At 38.7% G+C, this 24,962-nt stretch overlaps 6 protein-coding genes across 6 annotated transcripts; 1 reads left to right on the plus strand and 5 right to left on the minus strand.

Moving 5' to 3' along the window:
• Positions 1–7,474: 7,474 nt before the first annotated feature.
• Positions 7,475–8,342, minus strand: HO173_009627 (uncharacterized protein; the record flags this gene model as incomplete). Its single annotated transcript, XM_037311517.1, has 4 exons — positions 7,475–7,656; positions 7,719–7,820; positions 7,895–8,026; positions 8,255–8,342. 4 exons carry the CDS (start codon positions 8,340–8,342, stop codon positions 7,475–7,477), a joined length of 504 nt encoding a protein of 167 aa, XP_037161673.1.
• Positions 8,343–17,818: 9,476 nt separating this feature from the next.
• On the minus strand, positions 17,819–18,154 carry HO173_009628 (uncharacterized protein; the record flags this gene model as incomplete). Its single annotated transcript, XM_037311518.1, has 2 exons — positions 17,819–17,944; positions 18,053–18,154. The coding sequence occupies 2 exons, from the start codon at positions 18,152–18,154 to the stop codon at positions 17,819–17,821; spliced, it is 228 nt and encodes a 75-aa protein (XP_037161674.1).
• A 1,154-nt stretch (positions 18,155–19,308) lies between these two features.
• Positions 19,309–19,494, minus strand: HO173_009629 (uncharacterized protein; the record flags this gene model as incomplete). Its single annotated transcript, XM_037311519.1, has 1 exon — positions 19,309–19,494. The coding sequence occupies one exon, from the start codon at positions 19,492–19,494 to the stop codon at positions 19,309–19,311; it is 186 nt and encodes a 61-aa protein (XP_037161675.1).
• Positions 19,495–19,726: 232 nt separating this feature from the next.
• HO173_009630 (uncharacterized protein) lies at positions 19,727–20,575 on the minus strand (the record flags this gene model as incomplete). Its single annotated transcript, XM_037311520.1, has 4 exons — positions 19,727–19,950; positions 20,008–20,076; positions 20,147–20,276; positions 20,345–20,575. The coding sequence occupies 4 exons, from the start codon at positions 20,573–20,575 to the stop codon at positions 19,727–19,729; spliced, it is 654 nt and encodes a 217-aa protein (XP_037161676.1).
• Positions 20,576–20,958: 383 nt separating this feature from the next.
• HO173_009631 (uncharacterized protein) lies at positions 20,959–22,378 on the minus strand (the record flags this gene model as incomplete). The annotated part of the gene is made up of 5 exons (XM_037311521.1): positions 20,959–21,359; positions 21,442–21,825; positions 21,878–22,052; positions 22,104–22,191; positions 22,239–22,378. The coding sequence occupies 5 exons, from the start codon at positions 22,376–22,378 to the stop codon at positions 20,959–20,961; spliced, it is 1,188 nt and encodes a 395-aa protein (XP_037161677.1).
• Positions 22,379–22,572: 194 nt separating this feature from the next.
• HO173_009632 (uncharacterized protein) lies at positions 22,573–23,482 on the plus strand (the record flags this gene model as incomplete). Its single annotated transcript, XM_037311522.1, has 6 exons — positions 22,573–22,578; positions 22,632–22,677; positions 22,768–23,042; positions 23,136–23,248; positions 23,301–23,379; positions 23,435–23,482. 6 exons carry the CDS (start codon positions 22,573–22,575, stop codon positions 23,480–23,482), a joined length of 567 nt encoding a protein of 188 aa, XP_037161678.1.
• Between the last annotated feature and the right edge of the window lie 1,480 nt (positions 23,483–24,962).

Here is a 24,962-nt window from a genome sequence, read left to right on the forward strand (position 1 = left end):
GAGAAGTTTATTTTAAGTATAATATTCTTCGATCTATCGAAATAGCGTAGAATTAAAGCTCTTATAATAGCTATCTTTAGTAAATAAAAGGCTTTCTAATAGATCGATAATTAATTAAATATTACTTTCTTAACTATAAGTTTTACTATTAATTTTATAATCTTCGAGAAGTCTCTTATAAATTGATAATAGAAGTTATAAAAGTTAATAAAGGTTTATATCTTCTTTAAATTAATAGAGATAGATTATTTAATAATAGCTTAAATTTTAATAGAGTTTATTTATAGACTATTAATCGAAATAAGAAGACCTAAAAATTTCGTCTTCTAGATATGAAATTTATATTTAAGGATATCTATCTATAATTCGACCTCTTATAGCTTTTAAAGAATCTTTCGAATATACGTAATATATTTCTTTCTCGATCGATTATAAATAAGAATATCGTCGAGATAGACTTAATAGAAGTCGTTTAGATACTCGAATAGAATATTATTTATATATTATTAATAGGTGACTAGGCTATTAATTAGATCGAAGAAGAGTATTCGATACTTATATACGTCGAGGAAGATAACAAACGTAGTAAAATTCTTACTATTGAGATATATACGTAATTTATTAAATACGGCTATAATATCTAATCGAGTAAGATATTTATAGCTCTAAATTCTCGCGAGAATCTCGTCTATTAATGAAATTAAATATCGATTTCTCTTAGTAATAATATTTAGTCTTCGATAGTTTATATAAAAGCGTAGACTCTTATTTAATTTCTCGGTAAATAGAATAGAGGATACGAACGGAGTATAACTAGGTGTTATAAAACCCTTTTTTAGATACTTATTTAAATACTTCTTAATCTATTTTAACTTATATTCTAATATAGAATAGACTTAACTCTTTAATAGTTCGACGATATCGATCTCTATAAATTCTAGTTTATAATTATAAGAGCGATATAATAATAGTTTATTTGTCTTCGTTCTATCGAAAATATTTAAATAGTCGTAATACTTTATAAGAAGTTTTCATTTAATATCTTTAGGGCTAACGATTTTAATAGCGCTAATTTAAATAGAATAATTCGATTTATAGTACCTCTTATACTTCTTTTCTAAGTTATAAAAATATAGCTTATTAATTAATACGCGAGAATTACATAATTTCTTCTAAAGAGATAACTCTTTTAATAGCGAGTTATAGATCTCATTTATAATAAGAGTAAATAGACGATTTCCCTTATTACGCGCTAATTAATAGTATAATATAATATTAATTTCGACGATATTAATAAATTATAAGTTTATATCTTATTTTTATCTTATATTTTAAAAAGTAGATATTAATCTCTTCTTATTAATTAGTTCGCTAGAGACGTTCGAGTTAATAGTAAAGTTCGAGTCGTCGTTATATATAAATTAAGAGAGAAATTTTTTCTTTAAGATAGTCTATAGAGATAGAGAGTTTCGATTTCGAATTTAATAAGATAGCGAGATTCTCTACTATCGAGATCTCATTATCGTTATAATTATAGCGATCTAATATAAAAAGAATCTTATCTTTTATTATATCGAGAAGTACCTTATACTTATTTATCTATGATTTTTCTAGAATTATATTATATATAAGAAGGGCGATAAGTATATAGAATACGTTCCCTCTCGATAGCTATTTACTATTATTATCGAAAGTAAATAGTAGATAATAGACTTCTTTGCGATTCGGCTATCGTAATTCTTTAGAGATTTAGATTTCGATAGTAAAATCGATTTTAATAGTAATTCTTTATAAACTCTATAAATTAGAAACTTATTAATAACTATATATATTCTTAGTATACTTACTATCGATAAAAATATTTTAAAGTAAGTATTTTCGTCCCTATAACGATAGCGTTACTTATATTCTAAAAGAATAGCGTATTAAAGAATTATTAAAAGTATTTAGTAGATATATATTATAGATTCCCCTTATCGTAACTTTAATAGAGGCTATTTATTTTCTAAATTCTTAGAGACTTCGTAAGCGTCGGCTAGTAGATTTATCTTATATTCGTTATCGATAATAAGTTCGTAAATTTCTATCTTTTATAAGGCCTTCTTATTAGCGTTAATCTATCTTCTATACTAAATAATCGCGTCTTACATAGCCTATCTTTCTATAATTAAAATATATTAAGTTTCTTAAATCTATATCGATTATCGTCTTCGATATACTCTAAAAGATACTCGAGAGTATAAGTATTCGATATAATAGCGAAAGATATACGATCCTCGATTATAGCGGTAATTATCTTTCTTATTCGAGTTATAATAATTTTAAAAGTCGTTTTATCGACGATCTAAGTTAGATATAGTTTATAGTCTACGCGCTATAAGTTATCGTTATTTATAAGATATTTCTTAATATTTCTTAGAGGCATAGACTTATAATTAGAAAGGGCTATAAAAATAAAGTAAAGTCGAATATATATTTATAGCTTAATATTTAAATTATTTCTTAGATAGATTTTCGTTATAGTTAAGTATAAAATCGAGTCTAACGAGTTCTATATAGAATCTATTAAAGGGCTAGATTATCTATTAAAGAAAATCATATTCACATCTTATCTTCTTATAACGATTTATCTCTTTATAGATCTTAGTTAGCTAGTTTATAACCTCGCTAACTAATATATAAAGATTTATAATATCTCTATATCTTCTATTTAGAATATAAGAGATCGCTTTCTTATCTATATATAATAGAAGATAGATAATTTAAGACATCTCGATAGAGTAGTAATTCTTATTATCTAATAACTTTTCCTTTATTTTAACTAATTAATTCTCTTATACGAGATTCTTATTATCGTAATAAAGAAGAGAGAATTCGATAGCTTAATAGACTTCTCTTTTCTATAGATAGAGTATAAAACTTAAATAGGCTTTATTAAGAGTTAACGCTTATATCTTAGAGATAATTTATAAATTCTTAAGTATATTTAATCGTATTATTATTAGCTATTATCGAAGCTCTCTATTCTATTCTTATAGCTTCTCGACCTTAATACTAACTTACTTTAAGCGTTATTAAATCTTATTTTATTAATTTACTATCTTATTCTTCTTAGTCTTAAGATCGATATATTATTTAGCTATATCTCGAAACTAGTCTTATTAATAGCGAAGATCGCGAAGTATAGTAAGAAATTAATTAGACTTCTTATCGATCTAATTACGTAGTTAATTAACGTTAATAATCTATTATAAGATTTATAATAGCCGCGATATTCTTCGCTATATTGTTAGATAGTAAGAATTATTATTAATCGAATATCTAAGTAAGAAGATTACTAACTCGATTTATCTTACTTAATTATATATTAAAAATAATAATTTTAAAATAAAGATAAGAGAGTTACGTTATTTCTCTCGATTCTTTAATATTATAAATATTAAGCGAAGAAGAGAAAAGAAAAAACTTCTTATAATATCTTTTATAAGGCTTTACTACAAATTCGAAAAATAGATATTATATTTTACGAGGACTTTTTTTCCTAATTTATAGATCATTTAGACTATTATAAAAACTATAGATAATCTAAATATCGTTCTTTTAAATACTTTTACTTCGCTTAGAGAGTTAGTTATATAATTATTAAGTTAAATAGCAATTTCTTTAAATTTACTAGTTATATAAATAAACTAATTTAGTAATTACTTTATTTCTCTAACTAATTATAAGATCGTTACGCTATCTCGATAGATACTCTTTATAACGTATTATCTATATAATAGATTTATCTTAGAAATACAATAACTTAACTTAATATCTTATTAAAGCCTCTATTAATAGATTTCTTAAATTCATCTATTAATTCGAATATAGTAAGTAAGATAATCTAGTTATAGTATTAGAATCGATATAGATATAATATTAATATAGATATATTAAATAAGATAACTAGATATCGAATAGCTATATAGATAGAAGATATTAGATAATAGTAGATAACTCTATTAAGATACGCTAGACTCTAATAGATTATAGAGCTAAATAATATATTAAGAAAGATATATATATTAGAATTATTAATATATTTATAGACGAGACGATAGTAAGAGATTATATAAGAAATAATCTATATTAATTAACTAAATCGATATCTAATAGAGTATTCGCTTTTAGAAAATCGAGACCTCTTAATAAAAATATATCTACACCTACGAAATAAGAATAAGTCGATTATTTTCGACTAATATATTAACGATTAAGCTATATCGAAGCGTATTGTCTAAAGAATCTATATCTCTACGTAAGAGATATAGAGGAAATGAAATCATTGGAAGGATTTTAATGTGATATATGTGACTTTATGAAAATAATTTAATAGATTAATAAGAACCCTAGGCTAAAGGAAATAGTATTAGAAGCTCGAATATATATTAACTTCTAGGGATTATATTCTATAACTAGTATTATAAAAAATAGTAAGTAATTTATATCCCTTATTGATAAGGCTATTAACTAATTAAACCTCGAGTCTATTATATTAAAGAAATAGATCTATATCTTTATTCTTAGAAATATAATTATAATTAATAAAATAATTAGAGTAAAAGAAGTAGTATTAGTTAGAATTGATAATATAGAAGAGTATAAGTTAGTCGAGAATATACTTAAAGAATAAGGTATTATTATAAAATTTATAATTACTTATACCCTATATTAGAATAATATCGTAGAATAATTTAATAAAATATTAATTAAATTTATAAGATCTATACTTAGTTAGTTAAATCTACTTATAAACTTTTAATTAGAAATCGCAGTCTATGTAAATTATTTAAAAAATAGATTATTATATAATAGTAGAGGAAGTAAGTTACTCTATAAATTATAATTTAATAAAAAATCGAATCTAAGTTATAAAAAAGTCTTCGATTATTTATACTTAATTTATCTATTAAAAGAGAAATAAGAAAGTAAGCTATATATTATAGCCTATTAGAGTATATATATTAATTATCATTTATTCACTTAATATCGAATTTATAACCCTCGAAATAATCGATTCGAATAGTCTATAAATATTTATTTTTATAAGAATCGTAAGGGAGTCTAACTAATAACTCTAACTTCGTTCTTAATAATCTATAACTCTATATAAGTAGATATCGCCTTTACTCGCTAAAATAATAATAATCTTAATAACATCTTTATTTAGAGTAGTATTAAAACTATATCTAGCGATAACGATAAGAAAAAAAACTATAAGAGGCCTATATCGGATATTATACCGTCGTTACAAATTAAAGAAATTAAAGATATATAGAATTCTTAAGTAGAGGGAGAAGTTTCTATTAACTTTCTAGAGAATATAAATAATAGTAGAGATTCGGGATTAAGTAGCCTAAATGTATATTAAAGTAAATCGAAATCTTCGTTAAATCTTCGCGAAGTTAAAGAGACTCTTAATATCTTAAATAGTAAGGAAATAATAAATTAAGGGACGGTATCTAAGGTTAATATTTAATAATTTATTATATTTATATTTATTTCTAATTCTTCTAATCGCACTAAATAACGTCTTATATCTTAGATTACTATCTCTATATAATAATCTTATACTAAGAAGCTAGACTATAACCTTTATAAGTTTTATAATAACTTCGATATAAAGAATAAAGCTAAGCTTATAAATATTATAATTAAATCTCTTATTTATTAGAAAGCTATTTATAAACTAAACGCCCGCGAATAGAAGTAAGCTACTATTAAGAAAATTATCGCCTTAATTACTAAAGAAATTTAGAGACTCGCTACTTTATCGATTAATAGACGCTTAATTATATATAAATAGATTTTTAAAATTAAATATAATAGCGATAGGACTATTAATAAGTTTAAGGCTAGACTCGTTACTAAAGAGTTTATATAAATAGAAAATATTAACTTCTATAAGATCTTTACCTTTACTCTACAATTTAACTCGCTATATCTATTTCTATTATATATAATAATAATAAATCTTTTAATAGAATAAATGAATATTGATAATACTTATCTTAATAGTAATCTTTATAAAAAAATCTATATAATTTTATTATTAGACTATCTATTAGCAACTAATACTAAAAATAAGATATTACTTCTTTAAAAAGAATTATATAATTTTAAATAATTAGCCCACATCTAAAATGAGAAATTTAAGTATATTATTAAGAAAATAAAATTTATAGCTACTATAGCTAATAGCTATATCTTTATTTAAGTATTACTAGAGAAAATAGCTATTATAATATTATATATAAATGATATTCTTATTAAAGCTAAGCTATAAAGTATTATAAACTATATTAAGTATTAAATTTATAAAAAATTTAAGACTATTAAAGTAGACTTAGTTAATTATATTCTCGATATTTAAATTTACTATAACTAAAAATCTTATATCTTAATTATTAAATAAGTATAGTACGTCGAAAAGATATTCGAAGAATATTTAATAAATTAGGCGATTTCTATTTATACTTCTATCGATAAATATAAGTTAATCTAATTAGATCGTTTAGAAGAAGAATATATAAACTAGCTATAATATTAGAAGCGAATAAAAAGCCTTATATTTTTTATAACTAATATATAAATCGATATAGTCTTCGTTATAGAAAAGCTTAGTTAATTCTATTATAATCTTACAAGTAAAGGCCCATAAATTAAATTTATAGAGTTGGATTTTTCATTTTTCTAAGTTAAATGGAGTTGGATTTTTTTAAGTTAAATGAAATTTTAGCCCTAGCCCTAAGTTAAATCGAACTCTAATCGCTTGCTATGCGTTTTTGACCTACTTTCACCACTATAAAATTAATTTAATCTATGCGATATATAGGTATATATGTGCGGAGAGAGGCGCGCTAAGGTCTAATTAGAAAGGTGTATCAAGTGTGAAGGATTGATTCGTAATAATTGCCTACAAAAAATAGACAAAGGTCATGTTCTTATGGTAAGAAGTATCGAAATATCGGAAAGAAATGGAGACAACATGCCAATTAGTGGTGTGAATCCCACATTATCTCCTGCCGCAGTGAAATCATTCGAATAATGAAATAGCTGTCAGAGTAAGACATCGGACGGTTTTAATTCGTTCAAATATGTATCGTTCGATGTTCCTCCTGTAGAGGCTCAATTGACTGTGATAGTAGATCCTTCTCTTGTGACGTTATTGCAGTGATGTATCATATTAATGTAGTGGGGATGACAGGCCAAGTTGTAGTGGTGTTCTCCGCTTGCTGAATGATGATTTGATGTGGAACCGTGGAGAGCATATGACGTGGGATCTTGGAGAGCTGAGCCGTGTTCTTGACGATGGTGGCCTTGTTGCCGCTTGGTTTCTCCGCAGTGTTCTCTATAGTGTTCTCCGCAGTGTTCTCCGCATTTGCCTGTTGTAGTTCCTCCTCTTACTTCTTAATGCAGTGGGGATGATAGGCTAAGTTGTAGTGGTGTTCTCCGCTTGCTGAGTGATGATTTGATGTGGAATCGTGGACAGCATATGACGTGGGATCTTGGAGAGCTGAGCCGTGTTTTTGACGATGGTGGCCTTGTTGCCGCTTGGTTTCTCCGTAGTGTTCTTCGCATTTGCCTGTTGTAGTTCCTCCTCTTGCTCCTCCTCTTGTAGAGTATCAGACTGAGTGGCTAGCTGAGTGGCTGACTGAGTGGATGACTGATATAACGTGGGATCTTGGAGAGCTGAGCCGTGTTCTTGACGATGGTGGCCTTGTTGCCGCTTGGTTTCTCCGTAGTGTTCTCCGCATTTGCCTGTTGTAGTTCCTTCTCTTACTCCTCCTCTTGTAGAGTATTAGACTGAGTGGCTAGCTGAGTGGTTGACTGAGTGGATAACTGATATAACGTGGGATCTTGGAGAGCTGAGCCGCGTTCTTGACGATGGTGGCCTTGTTGCCGCTTGGTTTCTCCGCAGTGTTCTCCGCATTTGCCTGTTGTAGTTCCTCCTCTTGCTTCTCAATGTAATGGGGATGATAGGCTAAGTTGTAGTGGTGTTCTTCGCTTGCTGAGTGATGATTTGATGTGGAATGGCCAAGTTGCAGTGGTGTTCTTCGCTTGCTGAGTGATGATTTGATGTGGAACCGTGGAGAGCATATGACGTGGGATCTTAGAGAGCTGAGCCGTGTTCTTGACGATGGTGGCCTTATTACCGCTTGGTTTCTCTACAGTGTTCTCCGCATTTGCCTGTTGTAGTTCCTCCTCTTACTCCTCAATGCAGTGGGGATGATAGGCCAAGTTATAGTGGTGTTCTCCGCTTGCTGAGTGATGATTTGATGTGGAATCGTGGAGAGCATATGACGTGGGATCTTGGAGAGCTGAGCCTGTTCTTGGTGCTGGGGGCCTTGTTGTCGCTTGATTTCTCCGCAGTGTTCTCCGTATTCGCCTGCTGTAGTGACTTCTCTTGCACTGGCTGAGTGGATTGGTGTGAGACCGTGGAGAGTAGGCCTGTTGTGTCACTGCTGCTGATGACTGTCTCCGCAATGTTCTCCGCAGTGTTCTCCGCATTCGCCTGTTGTAGATCCTCCTCTTGTTTAATTGAGTGCGAGGGTACCGAGGGTAAATGTGTTTATATTGGTGGAATTGGTAGAATTGGTAGAATTGGTAGAATTGGTAGAATGGTGGAAGAATAACAAACAGGTGGAAGGATTATTATCCGATCCGGGACGCGTCTGGTGTGACTACCATGACTACCATATTTGAATGTCCATTTAATCCACCAATAGTAGGTCAAACTTCATAATTTTTACAGCGTTAGAAAGCGCAAAGCGAGCTCTACAATTTGAGGAATTATGAAGTAACTGTATGTATCGCAAGCTGAGTACTTTAAAGTGTAAAACTTCTATATACAAATTTTTGATGAGGGAGCTCGGGAGGGCTACCGGGCTGACTCAGCCGGTCTAACCAAAGAGCGTAGTGACCCTGAATTGATGATTGGCTGCACATACAAATTCAAGGTTTTCTAGTTCAGCCCTATCTTATTCTGTTATATATACTAATTATTTACTATATAAATATCGTAAATCGAGTACTTAAGTATATATGAGATACTATCCGATAACCGCCGAGCCGAGGTAATATTTTAGCTTCAAAAATCGCGTCTTTTAAGAACGCGACTTTTTTATATTCTTTCTTACTATTTCATCAAATATAGTTCAATATGGCTAAAATTGCTACCCTACCTCAGCCTGATAAGGACGAATTATATGAGGCCTAGAAACGTTAAAAAAAAGAGGCCACGATCGAGGCAAGGAAGGAAAAACTCAAGCAACGTGATATTCTTCTCCGACGTATACCTATATTACCTGAGTATTAATTATTATAAATCGAGTACCGTATACCCGTTAGTTACTTTCCGAATGACTTTATAGTTCTCTCATATCTAGTATTTAGTCTTATATGGACTACTACTGTCTGGGATATGCTTTATAAGAGTATAAATTTATATGCTTCTCGGCAGAGTCCTTTAGATCTTTACTAGAAACCCACTCGTATTTCAGAGCTAAAAATCTTCATCGCTATTATAATCTATATGAGAATCTATCGCTTTTCTACTATTTATAATTATTGAAGGATTAATAGTATTGCTTTAGTGCCTTCGATTCTTACTAGCGAAATAGCACGGGACCGCTATATGCTTCTTCGAAGAATAATTTATTATTTAGATTCTGACGAAGAGGATTCTTTTATTATTGAAAAGGGTAGATATTAGAAGCCTGTATAATATAAGAAGATACTTTTATTTGCCGATGAGATACGAAGTAATTGAAAGAAATTACGTACCCCAAGTAGCCACTATATAATTGATAAATATATGATCAAGGAGATAGGGTGTACTTATTATTCTATTATGGCTTTAGACAAGCTAATTAAGTAGAAATATAAGGTTTTTATAATTAGTGATAAGGGCTATCTCTATAACTATATATAGTATTCATCTGAATAAGGCCTTAAGAGTAGGTTTAAAGTTAAAGGTCTTGGAGATATAAGTGCTATGGTCTTTAAATTGGCTACTAATATATTACCCTCTAACTTTATCCTCTTTATAAATAACTATTTTATCAAATTAAAGCTTACTAGTAAGTTGAAGGCCTTAAGAATTATTGTATATAAGATTATAAAGCTAAATCGAACGAATCTTCCAGAATTGCTTGTAGAGATGAAATAGCGATTTGCTAAGGATATCTCGTATAATACCCTTACTATAGTAATTTAGGACGATATTTTTATGGTAGCCTAGTAGGATAATAACCTTATTTTGGCCTTTATTACTGCTTATGATATTAGAGAGATTAATGACACTATTATTAAAAAGAGAAAGCGTTTTAATAGAATAAATACTAATAATTGTATTATCTTATCTATTTTCAAAGAGGATAGAAATAACGTCTAGCAAAAGGATTTCGGTGTTTCGAAGATCTTTTTCTACTATAATAGGTATATAGGGGAGATTAATCGATTTAATATACTAGTAGCTATATATTCTTTTTATAAGGCTTATAATCGAATATAAATATCTTAATTTCACTGGAAATTAGATGGAAGTCTTTCGAATACTTTTAAACTCTATGAATCTATAGGAATGTTCTATTAAGAGTATCAGACGTTTCTTAAATAGGTAATAGTGGGATTACTTAAAGAAGGTAGAGAAGATAGGTGATCTCGGCAATCTTCTACTTCACTTTCTACTCTACCGAAACTAGTATGAGGCAATCATAAATAATAAGACTTGAAGATCGTTCGATAGTGTTTTATATATTATTTGAATTGTTAGAAGAAAGGATTTTGGAGGTTTAATAAAGAAATAAGCAGTAATAGTAAGGGAGTACGGAAGACTAGAGGGGGATGCGCTATCTGCAAAATCTCTTTATGTAAGGAAGGGACTTATATAGAACGATTCCACTATAGAAAGGATTAAATGGAGTCTATATAATAGATTACGACCATTTAATATGGATTATATAGTGGTTTTATAGTGGTGGTGTGGATAATAATGCTAGAATTCTCAAATGTTGCCTTCCGACGGTTATCGGATATCTCTAGAACTACGCTATTAAGAAATAGAAATATTAAAAGAATTCGCGGATTTCGTATACGATGATAATTAGAAGGATTATAAGTTTATCTATAAATTCGTTTTACTATATAAATAAATAGTATATTTATAATATAGTCGAAAATAGTAAGAGATAATTATATCTATTATAAAAGCTAAGTATATAACTTTAATAGAAGAAGATAAGATTATTATATAAATTATATAATAGTTATAAGAAGTTCGTTTTCGAGTATTAGATAAAGGCTTTATGATATTACTCGATGATAATAAAAGAGCCATTAATCTTATAAAGAACCTCGAGCATTATTAAAGAACTAAATATATCGATATTTAGTATTATTATATTTATTAATTAGTTAAAAACGAGGTAATTATAATAGACTATATACTTATAATTTAAATAATAATAGATATTCTTATTAAATCGCTAAATAAGAAGTTATTTAAATAGTATAAAGGACTATTAGAGATATATAGCTATTCGATTAATTAAAAGGCTACTATCGAGGAAATTCGATATCATATAAGACCTAAATTCACTTTCTTAAAATAACCTTACTATACGTAAGGGCTATTACGTATTTTAGGAGAATAAACTAAAGAGCTATATTAAAAGTTTGCGTTATTTCTCTACTTTCTCTGCTTTCTCTATGGAGATTTTTTCGAAGAGTGATATTAACTGTTTGCTCTACTATCTCTACCTTTCCAGTAGTCAAATAAAGAGGGAGTATTGGTTTTGACGGCTTATGGCCATTAGCCACGGCTTATAGCCATTAGCCACAATGTGGCTAGGGGCTACAGCCATATAGCTATGGGCAAATATAGTCATGAATAATATAGCTATAGGCAATAGTAGTCATAGGTGACATAGCCATTGGTAACAGTAGCTATGGGTGATATAGCTATTGGCAATAGTAGCCATGGGTAATATAGCCATGGGCAATAGCCATATAGCTATGGCTATGGTGTGCCAGGGTAATCCAGTTCACTTGGCGCATATGTGGAACTAACACGCCTGGAAGGCTGAGATGTGACCCCCGAAGCAATCCGATTTACTATGGGTCACAAGCCGAAATCGGATGACTCGAAGGAAGAAATTTCAAAAATTTTGAAAAAAAACTTTTTAATTTTTTTAAAGCCCCCCCCCCCCCCAAAAAATTTTTTTTTTTTTTTTTTACCTATCTATGTATGCGATCTATTTACATAGCATTCATATATAGCCCTAGCCCTAATTGTATTGGGCATAGCCTATCATATTGCCAACAGTAGTTACGCTAGTCTCTAATCGGGTAAGGCGTTATCCGATGGAACCTCAAGCGAATGATCTAAACCCCTCGACATCCCTCGCTGTTTTTTCACCACGCTCATTTTTGAGTAACATACTGCTTGAACCCTCTTCTCTGAAGCCCACGTCAAATGTGTCTTGTCTGAGTTCCTCTTTCGGCCGGTGCCAAAAAACGCTCGGCCATAGTTAAAAGGTAGCATATGCTGAACATATCAACGCCTGATCTCAGCCGAGCTTCGAAATACATTAAATTATAAGACTTAACCAAATTCAGAGATAATCTCACGTGATAAGACTATACGACTTTCTTCACGCACCACGCTGAAAATATGGGCTCCGGCCGTGCTGGAACTTGGAATGAATTTGCCGTTAAATCTGAGCTCTCGGCCGAAGATTGCAGCATCTTGCTTTCCACAACGAAATGTCCGTCAGAACTTCTATGATTCATCTGTCACTCTACAATCTCTTCTCGGCCACGTTTACGAACGATGTGTATAAATCATCCGCTTTGCTTACTTGAGCGGCGTATGCGTTAGTGTCACGCGAAAGAGCTTTTATGCCTGAGTTTTATCAGACTTAGGGGTCAGCATGGGATGATGCCTGATATTAAAACATATATTAGGCGTATCCATCGCAGTCAGATCTCTCTTGCGTTAAATGTATATCAACTCTTTGCATTCAGTCCTTTTTCTCTTATCCTCGGTCACAATAAGAACCTCGCGTACTGTATTCTTGCAAAATGCCATCCTCACCACCTACCCAAGTCGCCATTATCGGCGCCGGCCTCTCAGGCCTCGGTTTAGCCCTTGCACTACATCGTGCGGTATTACATCAACCATCTGGGAAGTCCGCTCTAACCGCTTCGTCCAAGGCGGCGCTGTCATGCTCTTCCCCATCGCCCTGCGCGTTCTGAATGCAATTGGCGTATACGAGCGCATCTGAAACAAGGGCTTCCATTTCGAGACGCTGAATTCCAAGGACGAGCACGACGAGACGACCGATGTGTAGTACTTCGGCCATGCACAGCTCTACGGGTACAAGGCTTTCCGAGTATATTGGCAGGTTTTGATCGATGAGATCAAGCTCATGCTCGGTGAACGCGGCATCGAAGTCAAGGACGGAACGACAAGGCTTGCGAAAGCATTCGCCCTTCTGATAGCTAGAAATCCAGGAACTCGAGTGTGAAATATGCTCAATCTTCTCCACGGCACGCTACTCATGCCGAGGTGTGCGACCCATCACACCTATGTTATTGACATCTTCGAAATTGAGACGGATTTCTTCCTCAATGGTTTGCCATTGAGAGACGCAGGATGACTCTACGCAGCACAGAATCAATGGCGATGAAGTCGTCACCTCGTGTCAAGCATTATGGGACCGTCGTTGGAAAGGCCGACAATGGGTAGGAAATGATGCGCTCTGTCGGATTGTAATCAGACGCAGCGATCGGTGTGACACCATATCGACCCCAAATTGGAATAGAAACTTACGACTTTGATTTTGTCTTCCGTAGCCCATCTGAGGACAGGATGTCCGCTGGTAATACTGACATATCTGGGAGAAACTTAGCCCCTTCTAAAGATATCCGTTAAGCCGTCCGTATGCCCGTAAAGCGCAAGATTAACACACTATGCAGAGTGCAAGACTCACCTCGGCGTGCTCAAGTCGAATTGTGGTCCAATATGCCACTTCGACAGCTGGCTTCAGACGAATGCATCTTTACAGATAGTCATCCCACAGGCTGGCAAGGTGCTTATCGGTCGACGAGCTTCAATATCCAGCGGGTGATACCCTCCGTCAATATGCTCAATTGGATCAACATGTCGCCTAACCTTACCTCACCTCAGCCGCGTATGCAGCATAGCCACGGATTTGTCGTGTCTCGTCGAAGTATGCGGAAGCACTGAACGACTGGCTCACCTCACATACTTGGTATATACATTGGGACAAGGCAGAAACACCAAAGTCCCTGGCAGAAGCCACTCCTGTGGCCGCATGTGCTTTGACAAGTTTGTCGGACGTAGCCGAGTCACCGGCCACGACCATTCCATAGCATTTGGATACTCCCTTGTACCTTGATGTAGCTTTGAGCGGCTGACCGAGATGCTCTTTGGTTCATGAACTTCGACTTCACTATAGTCAAAGAACTTCCGTCGAGTGTTCTTGCAAGGTCTGTATGCCGCTTGACCTTACGACGCCTCAAGCCAGTGCTTGCAGTCGGCTGGCACTAGCTCTGCTGTTATTCACAAAAGGCAAGGCTCCCCCAACAAGATTCTTCGACCTTTTCTCTTTTCTTTCGGCGCTCGGCAAGACCTAACAACCTTGAGAGCGGCCTTCAGTGAGAGTATCGGAAACGGACCACCGTCTGGCCGGTGAATTCCAGTGAGGTCTTCGGGAATCGGAGAAGACACAAGTTCAAGTGACGCTTCAAACGATGCGGGTGAAGGCGGTCGAGGACCGGGAGAAGATGCACAACTTTCAAGGGAGGAGCTTGATGTCAACAAAATTCTCAGGCCGAAGCTGAAGGACAACAACATGTTAAGAGAGGAACCGAAGAGCATCACCAAATTCCCAGATAAGGAAGGCTTCTCAAATTAGAAACCAGCGATCAATATCATCCAAAGGGAGGAAGACCCAAAAACCCGCAATATGACGGAGAGCGCGATGAGTGTCCTAGACAGGACGCAGAAGAAGACAACGAGGACGCCATTTCTGAAGCTTTATTTGCCTCAAGGGATTGCTCACTCAACGATAAAGCCTGGGAACGAGACCGTCTTTGGGCCGAGAGGCGCGCTCCAGATGTCCAACGCGTGTTAGATGCAGACAAGATTCGGATAGGAAATCTTGAAGCTAAGACTGAAGGCAGGCCTAGATCAGAACCACGTACCTTACTAATCAAGCGCGTTTGGAATGTGACCCTATGCTTAGTGACTTTCGAGAGTCTCATGGGTGATAGTGGATGGAAACAACCTGTCACGCCTTTGTAAGTTTCCGACCGCTGCTAGGGATCGAAATGCTTCGTTGTGCTTAGTACTCGTCCCTTTTAATCCAACAAGTCTTTCAAATGAGGGCATTTTTTACCACGGTCACCATCAGCGATATCGAAATAGTTATCCACGATTCTGTGACGATTCAGATCCAACGTAAGACTCATCGGTGTCTCTCAATTAGCCCTCAAGTCGCAGAGTATCTCGATTATCTCGATAGATTCTACAAGCTCTGCACTTACCCACCCTTGCCTAGAACGATGAAGGTCGAAACCCTTCCAAAAAGGCTTTCATATCTCTTCTAATCAAAACAGCCAAGTAGTCTAAATTTCTTGACCTGGGCGATCCCACAGTGGCTCTGCCACTCAACATACCAGAAGGTCTGAGGTGGCAGAATTGCTTACTGCACATGGAGCTGGAAACGGCGGGGCCCCTGCGAGCAGTGCAATTCTGCAGAAGGGGGCTATACGCCCCGAAGAAACGATGAAGATAAACAAGATGCCTTTTCCATCCTCTTTGTCAACAGAGCCGGCTCTGTCTCCACCAGCGATGTCAGAGCCGGCAGCCTGCAGGGTGCCATTGAATCTGCGAAAGCGTAGACTTGAGCTAGGATAGTCATGCTCTCGGACCCGTCTGTGGTGTGCCCGAGGCTTCTGACGTACGCGAAGGATTCGCGATTGGTGGAAGGGGCGTACGGAATCTGAACGACGAGCCCGATTGTGCCCTGGTAAGCTTTTCTTGTTTAAACAGTATCAGAAAGACGATGGGAACATCCTAATAATCGTTGTCTGCAAATGCAAGCTGAAGCAGGCCTTGATGCCATCAAAACGATTAGGGTCCGACTGGTTTCGGAGGCGCTCGCAAAGGCAAGACTATGAGCTTTAGGTATATCGAACTTGGCGGAGCACCACAGCTCAAATGTGTGCTCTGCCCATCAAGAAGCTGTACAGAATGGCGGTAAAAGTACCTGTGAGCGGTCGCCATAGCTAATGTTCGAGATTCCGATAGATAACTCACTACTAGTGATTATTCAAAATTTGCATTTTTCGACGAGGGCTGTTGAGTGGCAATTTCGCGACGTATCGCAGCCGGTGCCCAACCGACCACCTCGAGTTTGGTTTTTTTTGTTCAAACACAGTACAGCTCCACTAGAACTCCACAACGACAAGATTTACAGAGGAACGGCCGCCTATAATGTTGCAGAACTTCTCTTGCTCTTCGAGCTATGTATCTGATGTTTTGTTTGTTTAATAAAGTGCGTTGAAAAGTTGCCGAACACTGGGGTACATGCTATGGGAAGGTGGTGGATATGTTGTAGGTCAGGTACTAGTACAAGGTGTTCCAGACAAGGGGTGGTCACAAAACAAAATCCCAGTCATCAAACCCCTTAAACTTGTCCGACTCCAACGAGACCGATACAGAATGACGAAAGGAGAAATAATAACGAAAGTCATATTAGGGCTCATTGATTCTGCAAAGGAAGTATCAGCCCTCAAGAGGCAACGGTCATGTTTGAGTCTTGCCTTGATTGCCTCAAAGTGCGCTTATCATGGACCCATGGTCGTGACTTACTCGACGAAAGCCCAGTCCGTGGACACGAGGGTCGAGCTGATTCTTCGCCCCCTGCTCCAGCAACAGTTTCAGCTTATTCAATTTTTTCCTGGGCCCATGAAACCCAATCTCCCACCCCCGGCGTCAGATTCAGATCGGTCAATCTAGATATCAGGAACACAATAGCTATTTCCGCCTTCTTTTGTGCAGGAAGAAAGGCGGGATGCCGGAGACCGAGTGGAACTGATCTGCAGCAGAATCGGCTCAAGACAACGCACCCGAGCAGGGGCACGGTTCTACATCTACTCACATTGCTGTCCTTTCTTTAGGTCAAGACAACGAACCCAGCAGGGGCACGGTTCTCTCCTCTACTCACATTGCTGTCCTTCATCTTTAGTGTGCCACTCCAATCTCCAATTATCCCCAAGACCAAGTGGACGCTTCGCGATGATATGGCGGGTATTCTGGGTGGGTGCGAGGAAGAGGGATAGTGTTGTTGGAAATGAGGGGAAAATGTGCGGAAGATGTGTTGAGTTTTGAATTTTGCGCTCCTTCGATTCGCCTGTCTTAGTCGGCTTTCAACTTAACAACTCTATTGCAACTATGCATGTTTGGGGGGGGAGGTAGTCGATCATTGCTTGCAACATCTACCTATCGGCCTGATTTCCATGCTTTGGCACAAATCGTCTTATGCCCAATCTTCATCAGCCCCTTCAGATCAGATTGCACACCCTATCCCTCGCCACCATTGACAGGAGGCAGAATGCAATCCCTGATCAACACCCGACCATCTTGATCCACGCGGGGTCCAGGGAAGTTCGATGTTGAGTGATAAACATCTGCGGGTCCAGCTTGTTAGCAGAGGTCTGTATGGTGGCCCAAATACCATCATCACCCACCTGCCTGACCGTGTTTGTAATGCCACACCAATCTCCACGTCTCAGCCTCGAAATCACCTCGTATAACCGTCACGAACATTGCATCCCTCTCATTGGCAAGAATCGAGTATTTGGAAGCCTGCATGGGAGTTCAGTACAGGTAATGGCAAGTGAAAATGGGTTGGGGAGGGGGGAGGGGTTGTCACCAGTTCTGTGAGCAGCCAGGATCCAGTAATCGAGCTTTTACTAAGATACAATCCATCGAACATTCTTTGGTTGACGCCGTGAGGCGTAGCTGAGCGCTGATGTCTGCGTAGAAATACTCCGTCCACTCTTCGAGGGTTGCCATGGTGTTTCAATACTGGCATCCAGATCGAAGGTCTTGGCTGCGGCAAGTTGGGAAGTTGAAGAGAGCGTGAGTTCAAGAGGTGATGTGAAAGTCGAAAATCACGAAGTGAGAGACGCTCTGAGAGAATTGCCACTATTTTCGGATTCCCTAGATCCTACCTCATCTGTGACCGCTACAACACGACTGCTTGCAACAACACCCCCTGGGTGCCTATCTCAGTGTCTATTGGCACCATATCGCGGAGAATTGCGGACCGAGGCGGCGAGATTACCTGCGTTTTTGAATACTGGCAGGTTATTTTACAAGGAGTTTGATGCGTCGTTTGATGCGGAGTGTGGCTGCTTTGGACCAAGGTTGAGAGGAGAACCTGGAGATCAGGATGATAGACAGTATTCGAGGTTTGTTTTAGGTGCCAGTGGCGAAAAATTAAACCAACTCATTGTCTTCTTTCGGTGAGTGGAGGCAGCCGCTACTTACGGTAGCTTCGTGGCAACGGCCTCTTCTCTTGAGAGACCCATACCATCGTACCTTTTCTGGCGCTCCTAAGCAAGAAGATTAATCCATGTCGTGTCATTTCATGGACTGCAAGGTCAGTTTAATCGGCCAAATCCCGTTGATTGTGCCTCCTTTTCTTTGAGTCAGGGTAACGAGGAAGTCTCAAGGCCAACGAAAAAAGGAAAGAGAGAAATCACACTCTGCGTCTGGTGCATCTGCCCTCTATCTTAATTAAAAAACATGTCTACCTTTCAGACCGTTTCCATTCTTGGTGGCGAAGTGCTTCCCTTTTCTGCGACGCTCTATCTATCCACCTCATCCCCTCACAACCATCTCAACCTCCGCTTCTCACCCCTTCACAACCCGTTGTCGACATTGGACGCAGAAGAGCGTGGACTCTCAGACGTCGGCGCCGGAGCCACACTATCGAACGCGGCCGGAAACGTAGCGAATGACCTCGTCTGATCTACACCTCCATCAGATCAATCCATCTCCGCCGAGCTCAACAGCACTTACGTTTCCGCACCTTGACCTCCAGTCTGAGCCTCACGCACTCTCCAGAGCCATATTCTGGCGCGATGATTTCGACCGTGGCAGTCGGCCTCGCTGTGGCGCTATGCTGGTTGCATACGCGCCCCTGGGATAGCGGTTAGGGTTGTTCAGAGGTGGGGAATTGCGAGACGGGACGTATGCAGTACCGGCCAGCTGCAAACCCATGTGCCGGTTACGGTATCCTTCTCAAGGAGTGAGCCGTCGAGGTTAGTTTTGTCAATGGTGTTTAGACGGAGGAGTCGGTCGCTGATGTCGGACCAGTGGCGGTCGCGCCAGGTAGCGAGGTTGGTCATAATTGGTGAGAGGTGTTGGTAGGAAGTGTTGATGGATGTGTGGTGTTGAAGGTATGGAAGATGAAAGAAAAGTTCTGATTTGTGAAGCGCGAACAATAATGTGTTGACAGATGAAATGTTTGCATAGCATCAAAGCGACAGTCTGAACGGAGCTGCGGAAAGTGACAGATTTCCCAAAATTTTTACCCAGACACACAGCAATCGCATACATTAAATATCACCCGCCCCAAAATCACTCCTTGCTCTCATCGATCTTTGCATCCAATTCTCCTCCATCTGTCTCATCTGCTTCTGGCACTTCCTTCACCCATGTTCCCGCGCCCGCATCTGTCACTATACCCCCTATCGTTGCATCGAAATCGAGCTCCGGATCAGGATCAAATTCTGAGGGTCCAGGTCCGTAATCTTGTATGAAGGATGGAAGCGAGAAGTCGGTCACTGAGTGTATTTGGCCGGCTAGGTGTCTTCGTCAGCGTTAACAGCGAGGTAAAGCAGCTATGGGAATTGGCTTACGGTAGGTGTCGAGTTCTAGGTGCGTTCGACGGTCGATGGGGTCTATTGCCATCTCAGAGTGGAACTGACCTAAAATCTTGTCAACAAAATGTCCGTTCGAAAGGGACGAGATCGCTAGGAAGGTAAGTGGAAGACCTACGGCCGTTAGGATCCCTAAGGCGCTTGATAGTCCACAGCAGCTGCCAGAGCTCATATGTCGATTTCTGCGGCACCAACACCCTGACGGTGGCCAGGTTCCTATCATGGCCAAGCTCTTCGTATTGTAGGCGCTGCACACACAGCATCAGCATGTTCAATGGGTTTGACCGAAAGAAAGGGTAAAGCACGGCATACTTACCAATTCTCTGAGGATCAACGAGCCAGTAGCGGTGTCTTTCTTGAGTACAAGCCCGTCAAACAAATCGGCAGAAATGACAGAGGAGCGCCGAAGTTGGCCAGATATGTCTGCCCAAAGGATGTTGACCCAGTCTGCACGAGTCGCGAGAGCCTTCGGCTTGATTGTCGATTTGGCGGTAGGTTTCATTTCCAGATTTTGCTGTGGAATTGAAGCCTTGGGGTGCTGCTCCATTTCGGGTATCGGTCAAGGCCAGGATGAGGAGCAAAGCAAGGGAGGAATGGAGATTATGTATGGATTTTCCGGAGGTGTTATCGATAGGGCAGTGTTGAGCTGGCAAGGAGGTTTTGGTGTTGAAGGTGCGACTGGGCATGCGATCACTGTGTTGTTAGGTAGCTGGCGATATCGTTAGGTGTCAAAGGCTTGGTGTTAGAAGAGTGCCAAGAGTTCTGCAAGATGGATGTCGAGCCAGCAGAATGTGACGCTATACAGTTGGCCAATCTGCTATATGTCAAGATCGGTGTCAGAAGAGCGGTGGCTTTGCAAGATAGGCGAGGAGCATGCAAAATTGATAACAGCGGGAGTTGTAAATCTCAAGACTGGGCATTGTTTATCTACTACCTCGTCCCTCCATGCTCCATCAAATCGACCCCTCCTCTGACCACACCCACCAACCCTCCAGTCTGCACCACTTCACTGCCTCCACCACTTAACCTGTACTCCACTTCGGCAAGTCCTGAAAGCCATGCTACTCTCGTCTGTGGTGGTACTTCTAGTTTCGCCAGCTCCTCTCCTAGGGCCGTTAGTATATCTGCTAATGCTAGGCCTTTGTTCGCTTTGAGCATGTTGACAGTGTTGAGGCAGGAGGTGACGTCGGAACTTTCCATGAGGGTGTCGCGGATGAGTTCGATGTCAGAAGGGTGAGGGGCGGCGATGCAGTCGTAAATGGTGGCGTTGGTTATCATTTCACGTTTGGGATTTTTGGGTGGTGGTTGGCCTTTGATGTATAATGGAGTGCCTGAGTATAGTGTCAGTGACTGTCGTGCATCTATGGTATGCTTGCATGAGAAGCTCGTCGGAGAGTTGAAAAAGGAACATACTGCTTGCATGACATGCTTGAAGAACGTTCAAAGCTCTCCTCATGTCACCTTTGCTCAGCCGTACAAGACTGTCAACTGCCTCAGGCTGAATTTTGACATCTTCTTTTTCGATCACGATATCGACGAGCTGCCTAATATCTGGTTCTTTCAGAGGACTGAACCTGAACCTCGTGCATCTTGATAGTAATGCTGGCGACAGCTTGTGGGTATAGTTGGCGATTACGCAAAATCGCGTATTGGCCGTGTATTTTTCCATGATCCTCCGCAAGGCCATTTGAGCCACTGAAGTCATAGCATCGGCCTCGTCCAAAACAATGAGCTTGTAAGCTCCTGATGAGGGCGTGTCACCGGCCTTGGGCGCTGCTGAGAAGATCTGCTTGGTGCCTGAACTTTCAATCAGCATCAGGTAGACTCCTCCCCAACGCTTGGTACAAACTTGCAAAAGTCTTGATTTGTTCCCGCACGACGTCTATGCCTCTATCATCACTAGCATTGAGCTCGAGCACCATCTGCCTCATGTTTCTGTTGCCATAAATTCGCCGTGCTAACGCGAGTATCGTTGATGTTTTGCCTGTACCTGGTGGGCCGTAGAGTAGGAGATGGGGCAATCGCTATACTATCATCAGCGTGTGGCAGATTGCATAGAAGCCGAGGATATAAACATTGGTGTCGACAAATTTGTTGATTGTGGCTAAAATATCTTGATGACCCGAGACATCGTCCAATGTGTTTGGTCTGTACTTCTCTACCCTGTAATGATAAGCATGGCATCTTAAGGTAGGAGACTCTACAATCACCAAGGTAGGCTGTCCTCTGCCTCTACGGGCAGGTTTGCCGCGCTTCTTTTGCCCTTTGCGTTGGTGTTGTCAGAGCTGAACATGACCGACTCCTTGACCGGGGCGTCATCCACGTCCATCTCATCTTCGTAATCTGACATGTTGGCAAGATGAAAGAAGAGTCGTATTGTCAATCGAAGTGTAGCTCTGTTTGTAAAGACATGATATTGAGACGCGAGGCGCGTAAAGTGGGCCTGCAGTGTGCTCAGCCCTACGAGGCTTGGCATTTGTTGATTGCGACTGCCTTGGCCTATGAGCCTCAAAGTTCCTTGACGATGGCAACACCGTAGCCAATATGCCTGTAAGTCTAATCCTTCTCCCACCTTGAGCTGTTAGCTACTGACATGGCATCAGGCGTATCACTCCATCTTCCTCCAGGATCAAAATGTCCGGTTAATAGGTCAGTCAACCGTCACTGCCAAGAGCTGTCCCTCTACCTCAATGCTTGCCCTACCCAACTGCTTGCTCAGCTCGCTCTGACCCGATACAGGCAACTTTGCTCTCCTTCCTCTCCGAACTCGCACCCGTGGTCCAGCCTACTCTCTTCCTGCCTTGGCCCCAGGTACCTCCGAGCTTGAAATCGACCCAGACAGCGAGTCATACGACTCCCTAGATGAAGTCCTTTCCCTTTTCCGAGCAAACACGTTCTTCCGAAATTTTGAAATCAAAGGGCCGGCAGACCGATTACTCATTTATGGCATACTGTTCTTGAGCGAGGCATTGGGGAAGATAAAGCCGACATTGGGTAAGAAGGAGGCAGAGAAGGTACGTTTGCTTATACAGAGCAAACGCAAATGCAGCGCCTTTCAGGTCACAGCTTCGCACAGAGAGCGGTGCTGATGAAGACCGGTGATCTAGGCACTGCTGAACGCAGCATTGGACCAATTTGCAATTCCGGGGGATGCTAGCTTCCCATTAAATCAGGCATTCGAGGCGCCGAGAGATCGACAAGATGCGGAGACCTTGAGACAGTGAGTCTTGCTCAAAATTACTAGCACCCCAGACCCTTCTCACGAAATCAAGGTATCTGTCTCAGGTGAGACAGGAATTGGCAATGAGATTACTTGCGCGTGTGTATGCAGATGGCAACACACCGTCGAAAGTGAGTGTTTCCACCCTTTTACTGCGGACTTGGATAGGCATTGATGATACAATAGTGGTGGCTGAGTTTCACGAAGCGCAAATTCATGGGCAAATCACTATAGTAGCTTCTCATTGGAGCAGCAGGAAATATAGTCACCTGTTGAAACAATATTGCCTTCCAGTGTATCTGTAAGAAACCGAGGGTGGTCCTTGTGTGTACAAAGCTAGCGTTCTAGAAATTGGAGCATAGTACGATAATGGCCTTCCTCGATCCATTGCCTCCGATATTTTTGACGAGATCTTCTCATGTATACTCGTCAATGGCGATGGATCTTAGGGTGTCCTGCACCGTGTACGGCAATGTGAATCGAACGACGACTCTCGCGTGCCTTCATTGCCCCGTCTTTGCCGAATCGAGGAATATCTTGCTTACTGTCGTCGTTGCTGAAACAGAAACGCCCCGGAAGAGCTCAAATGGCCAGATGGCATCGAAACCCTCTTCAATCTAGTCTATGTATCTACAAATTCAAGGTAATAGAAGAACACCTAACAGCATTGGGATGGAATGGGGCCCTACTGCAAATCGAAGGGAGGCTCCCCATTTCGCAGCGAGTCACTACCATACACCATATACGAGCTCAGGGGAAGCAATCGAGCTCGGTAGCAAATTTGAGTGATATCTGTCAGCAATCAGAAGAATGACTGTGGCGATGAGAAGTAGATTTTACAGAGACACTCTAATGATCCTGCATCGAGCCTGGCCAAGTGCTTTGAAAGCCAATCTAGGCTCGCTGATCGGACAGCTTCAGACGGTTCGCTAGAGTTGCCGCCAGAGCTTGCGGACTTTTTGGCTCAACTTGACGCTCAGAACATGGCTCATATTCAAGCTTGAGAGGCGAGAATACGTCAAATAATTGCCACTTCTGGTTTCAATCACGCTGCGAGGCCCACGATTGGAATGTGCCCTGAGTTGAGGCCCCGTGTCACGAATCTGATGCAAGGGACTTCCAAAGCCAGTTCTTCCTAAGCAAGGCCAGCGATCCTGCTGCCTAACGTGCATAAATTGGTTTTCCCACAGATAATAGGGGGTTTCAGACTAGGAGTTTTTAAGATGTGTATACCTTAGCGGAGGGCTATGAGTTACGCTAACCGTACCTTAACCAAATTAGTAAGATTTACCGCCTTTAAGTCTAATTAAATTATAATATAAATAAGTAAAATCGTAAGATTATTAAAATCGTAATATTATCTTCCTCTTTAATTTAAAGCTTCGACGACGATTACTATATAGTAGATATCGATCTTATAAAAAGTATATCTAGACGTATATAAAGTAATATTCTTAGATATATTAACTTAGTATTCTATTATAATATCGAGATCTTTTTATAAATTAATATAGTTATTATAAATTAATAGCGCTAATAAAGAAAACTATTTTAAAGATCTTTTAAATAATAAATAAGAGTTAACGACCTCGAGGTAATAATAATAAAAGTCTACTATTAGATTCGAATATTCTACTATATTTATAAATAGTTATTAGAATAAGTTTTTCTCGATCTCGAAGTCTTTATACTTAATTTTATATATAAGATATCC

Source organism: Letharia columbiana, assembly GCF_014066305.1.
Source record: "Letharia columbiana isolate WasteWater2 chromosome Unknown Sc0000041_s0, whole genome shotgun sequence".
Lineage (NCBI taxonomy): Eukaryota > Fungi > Ascomycota > Lecanoromycetes > Lecanorales > Parmeliaceae > Letharia > Letharia columbiana.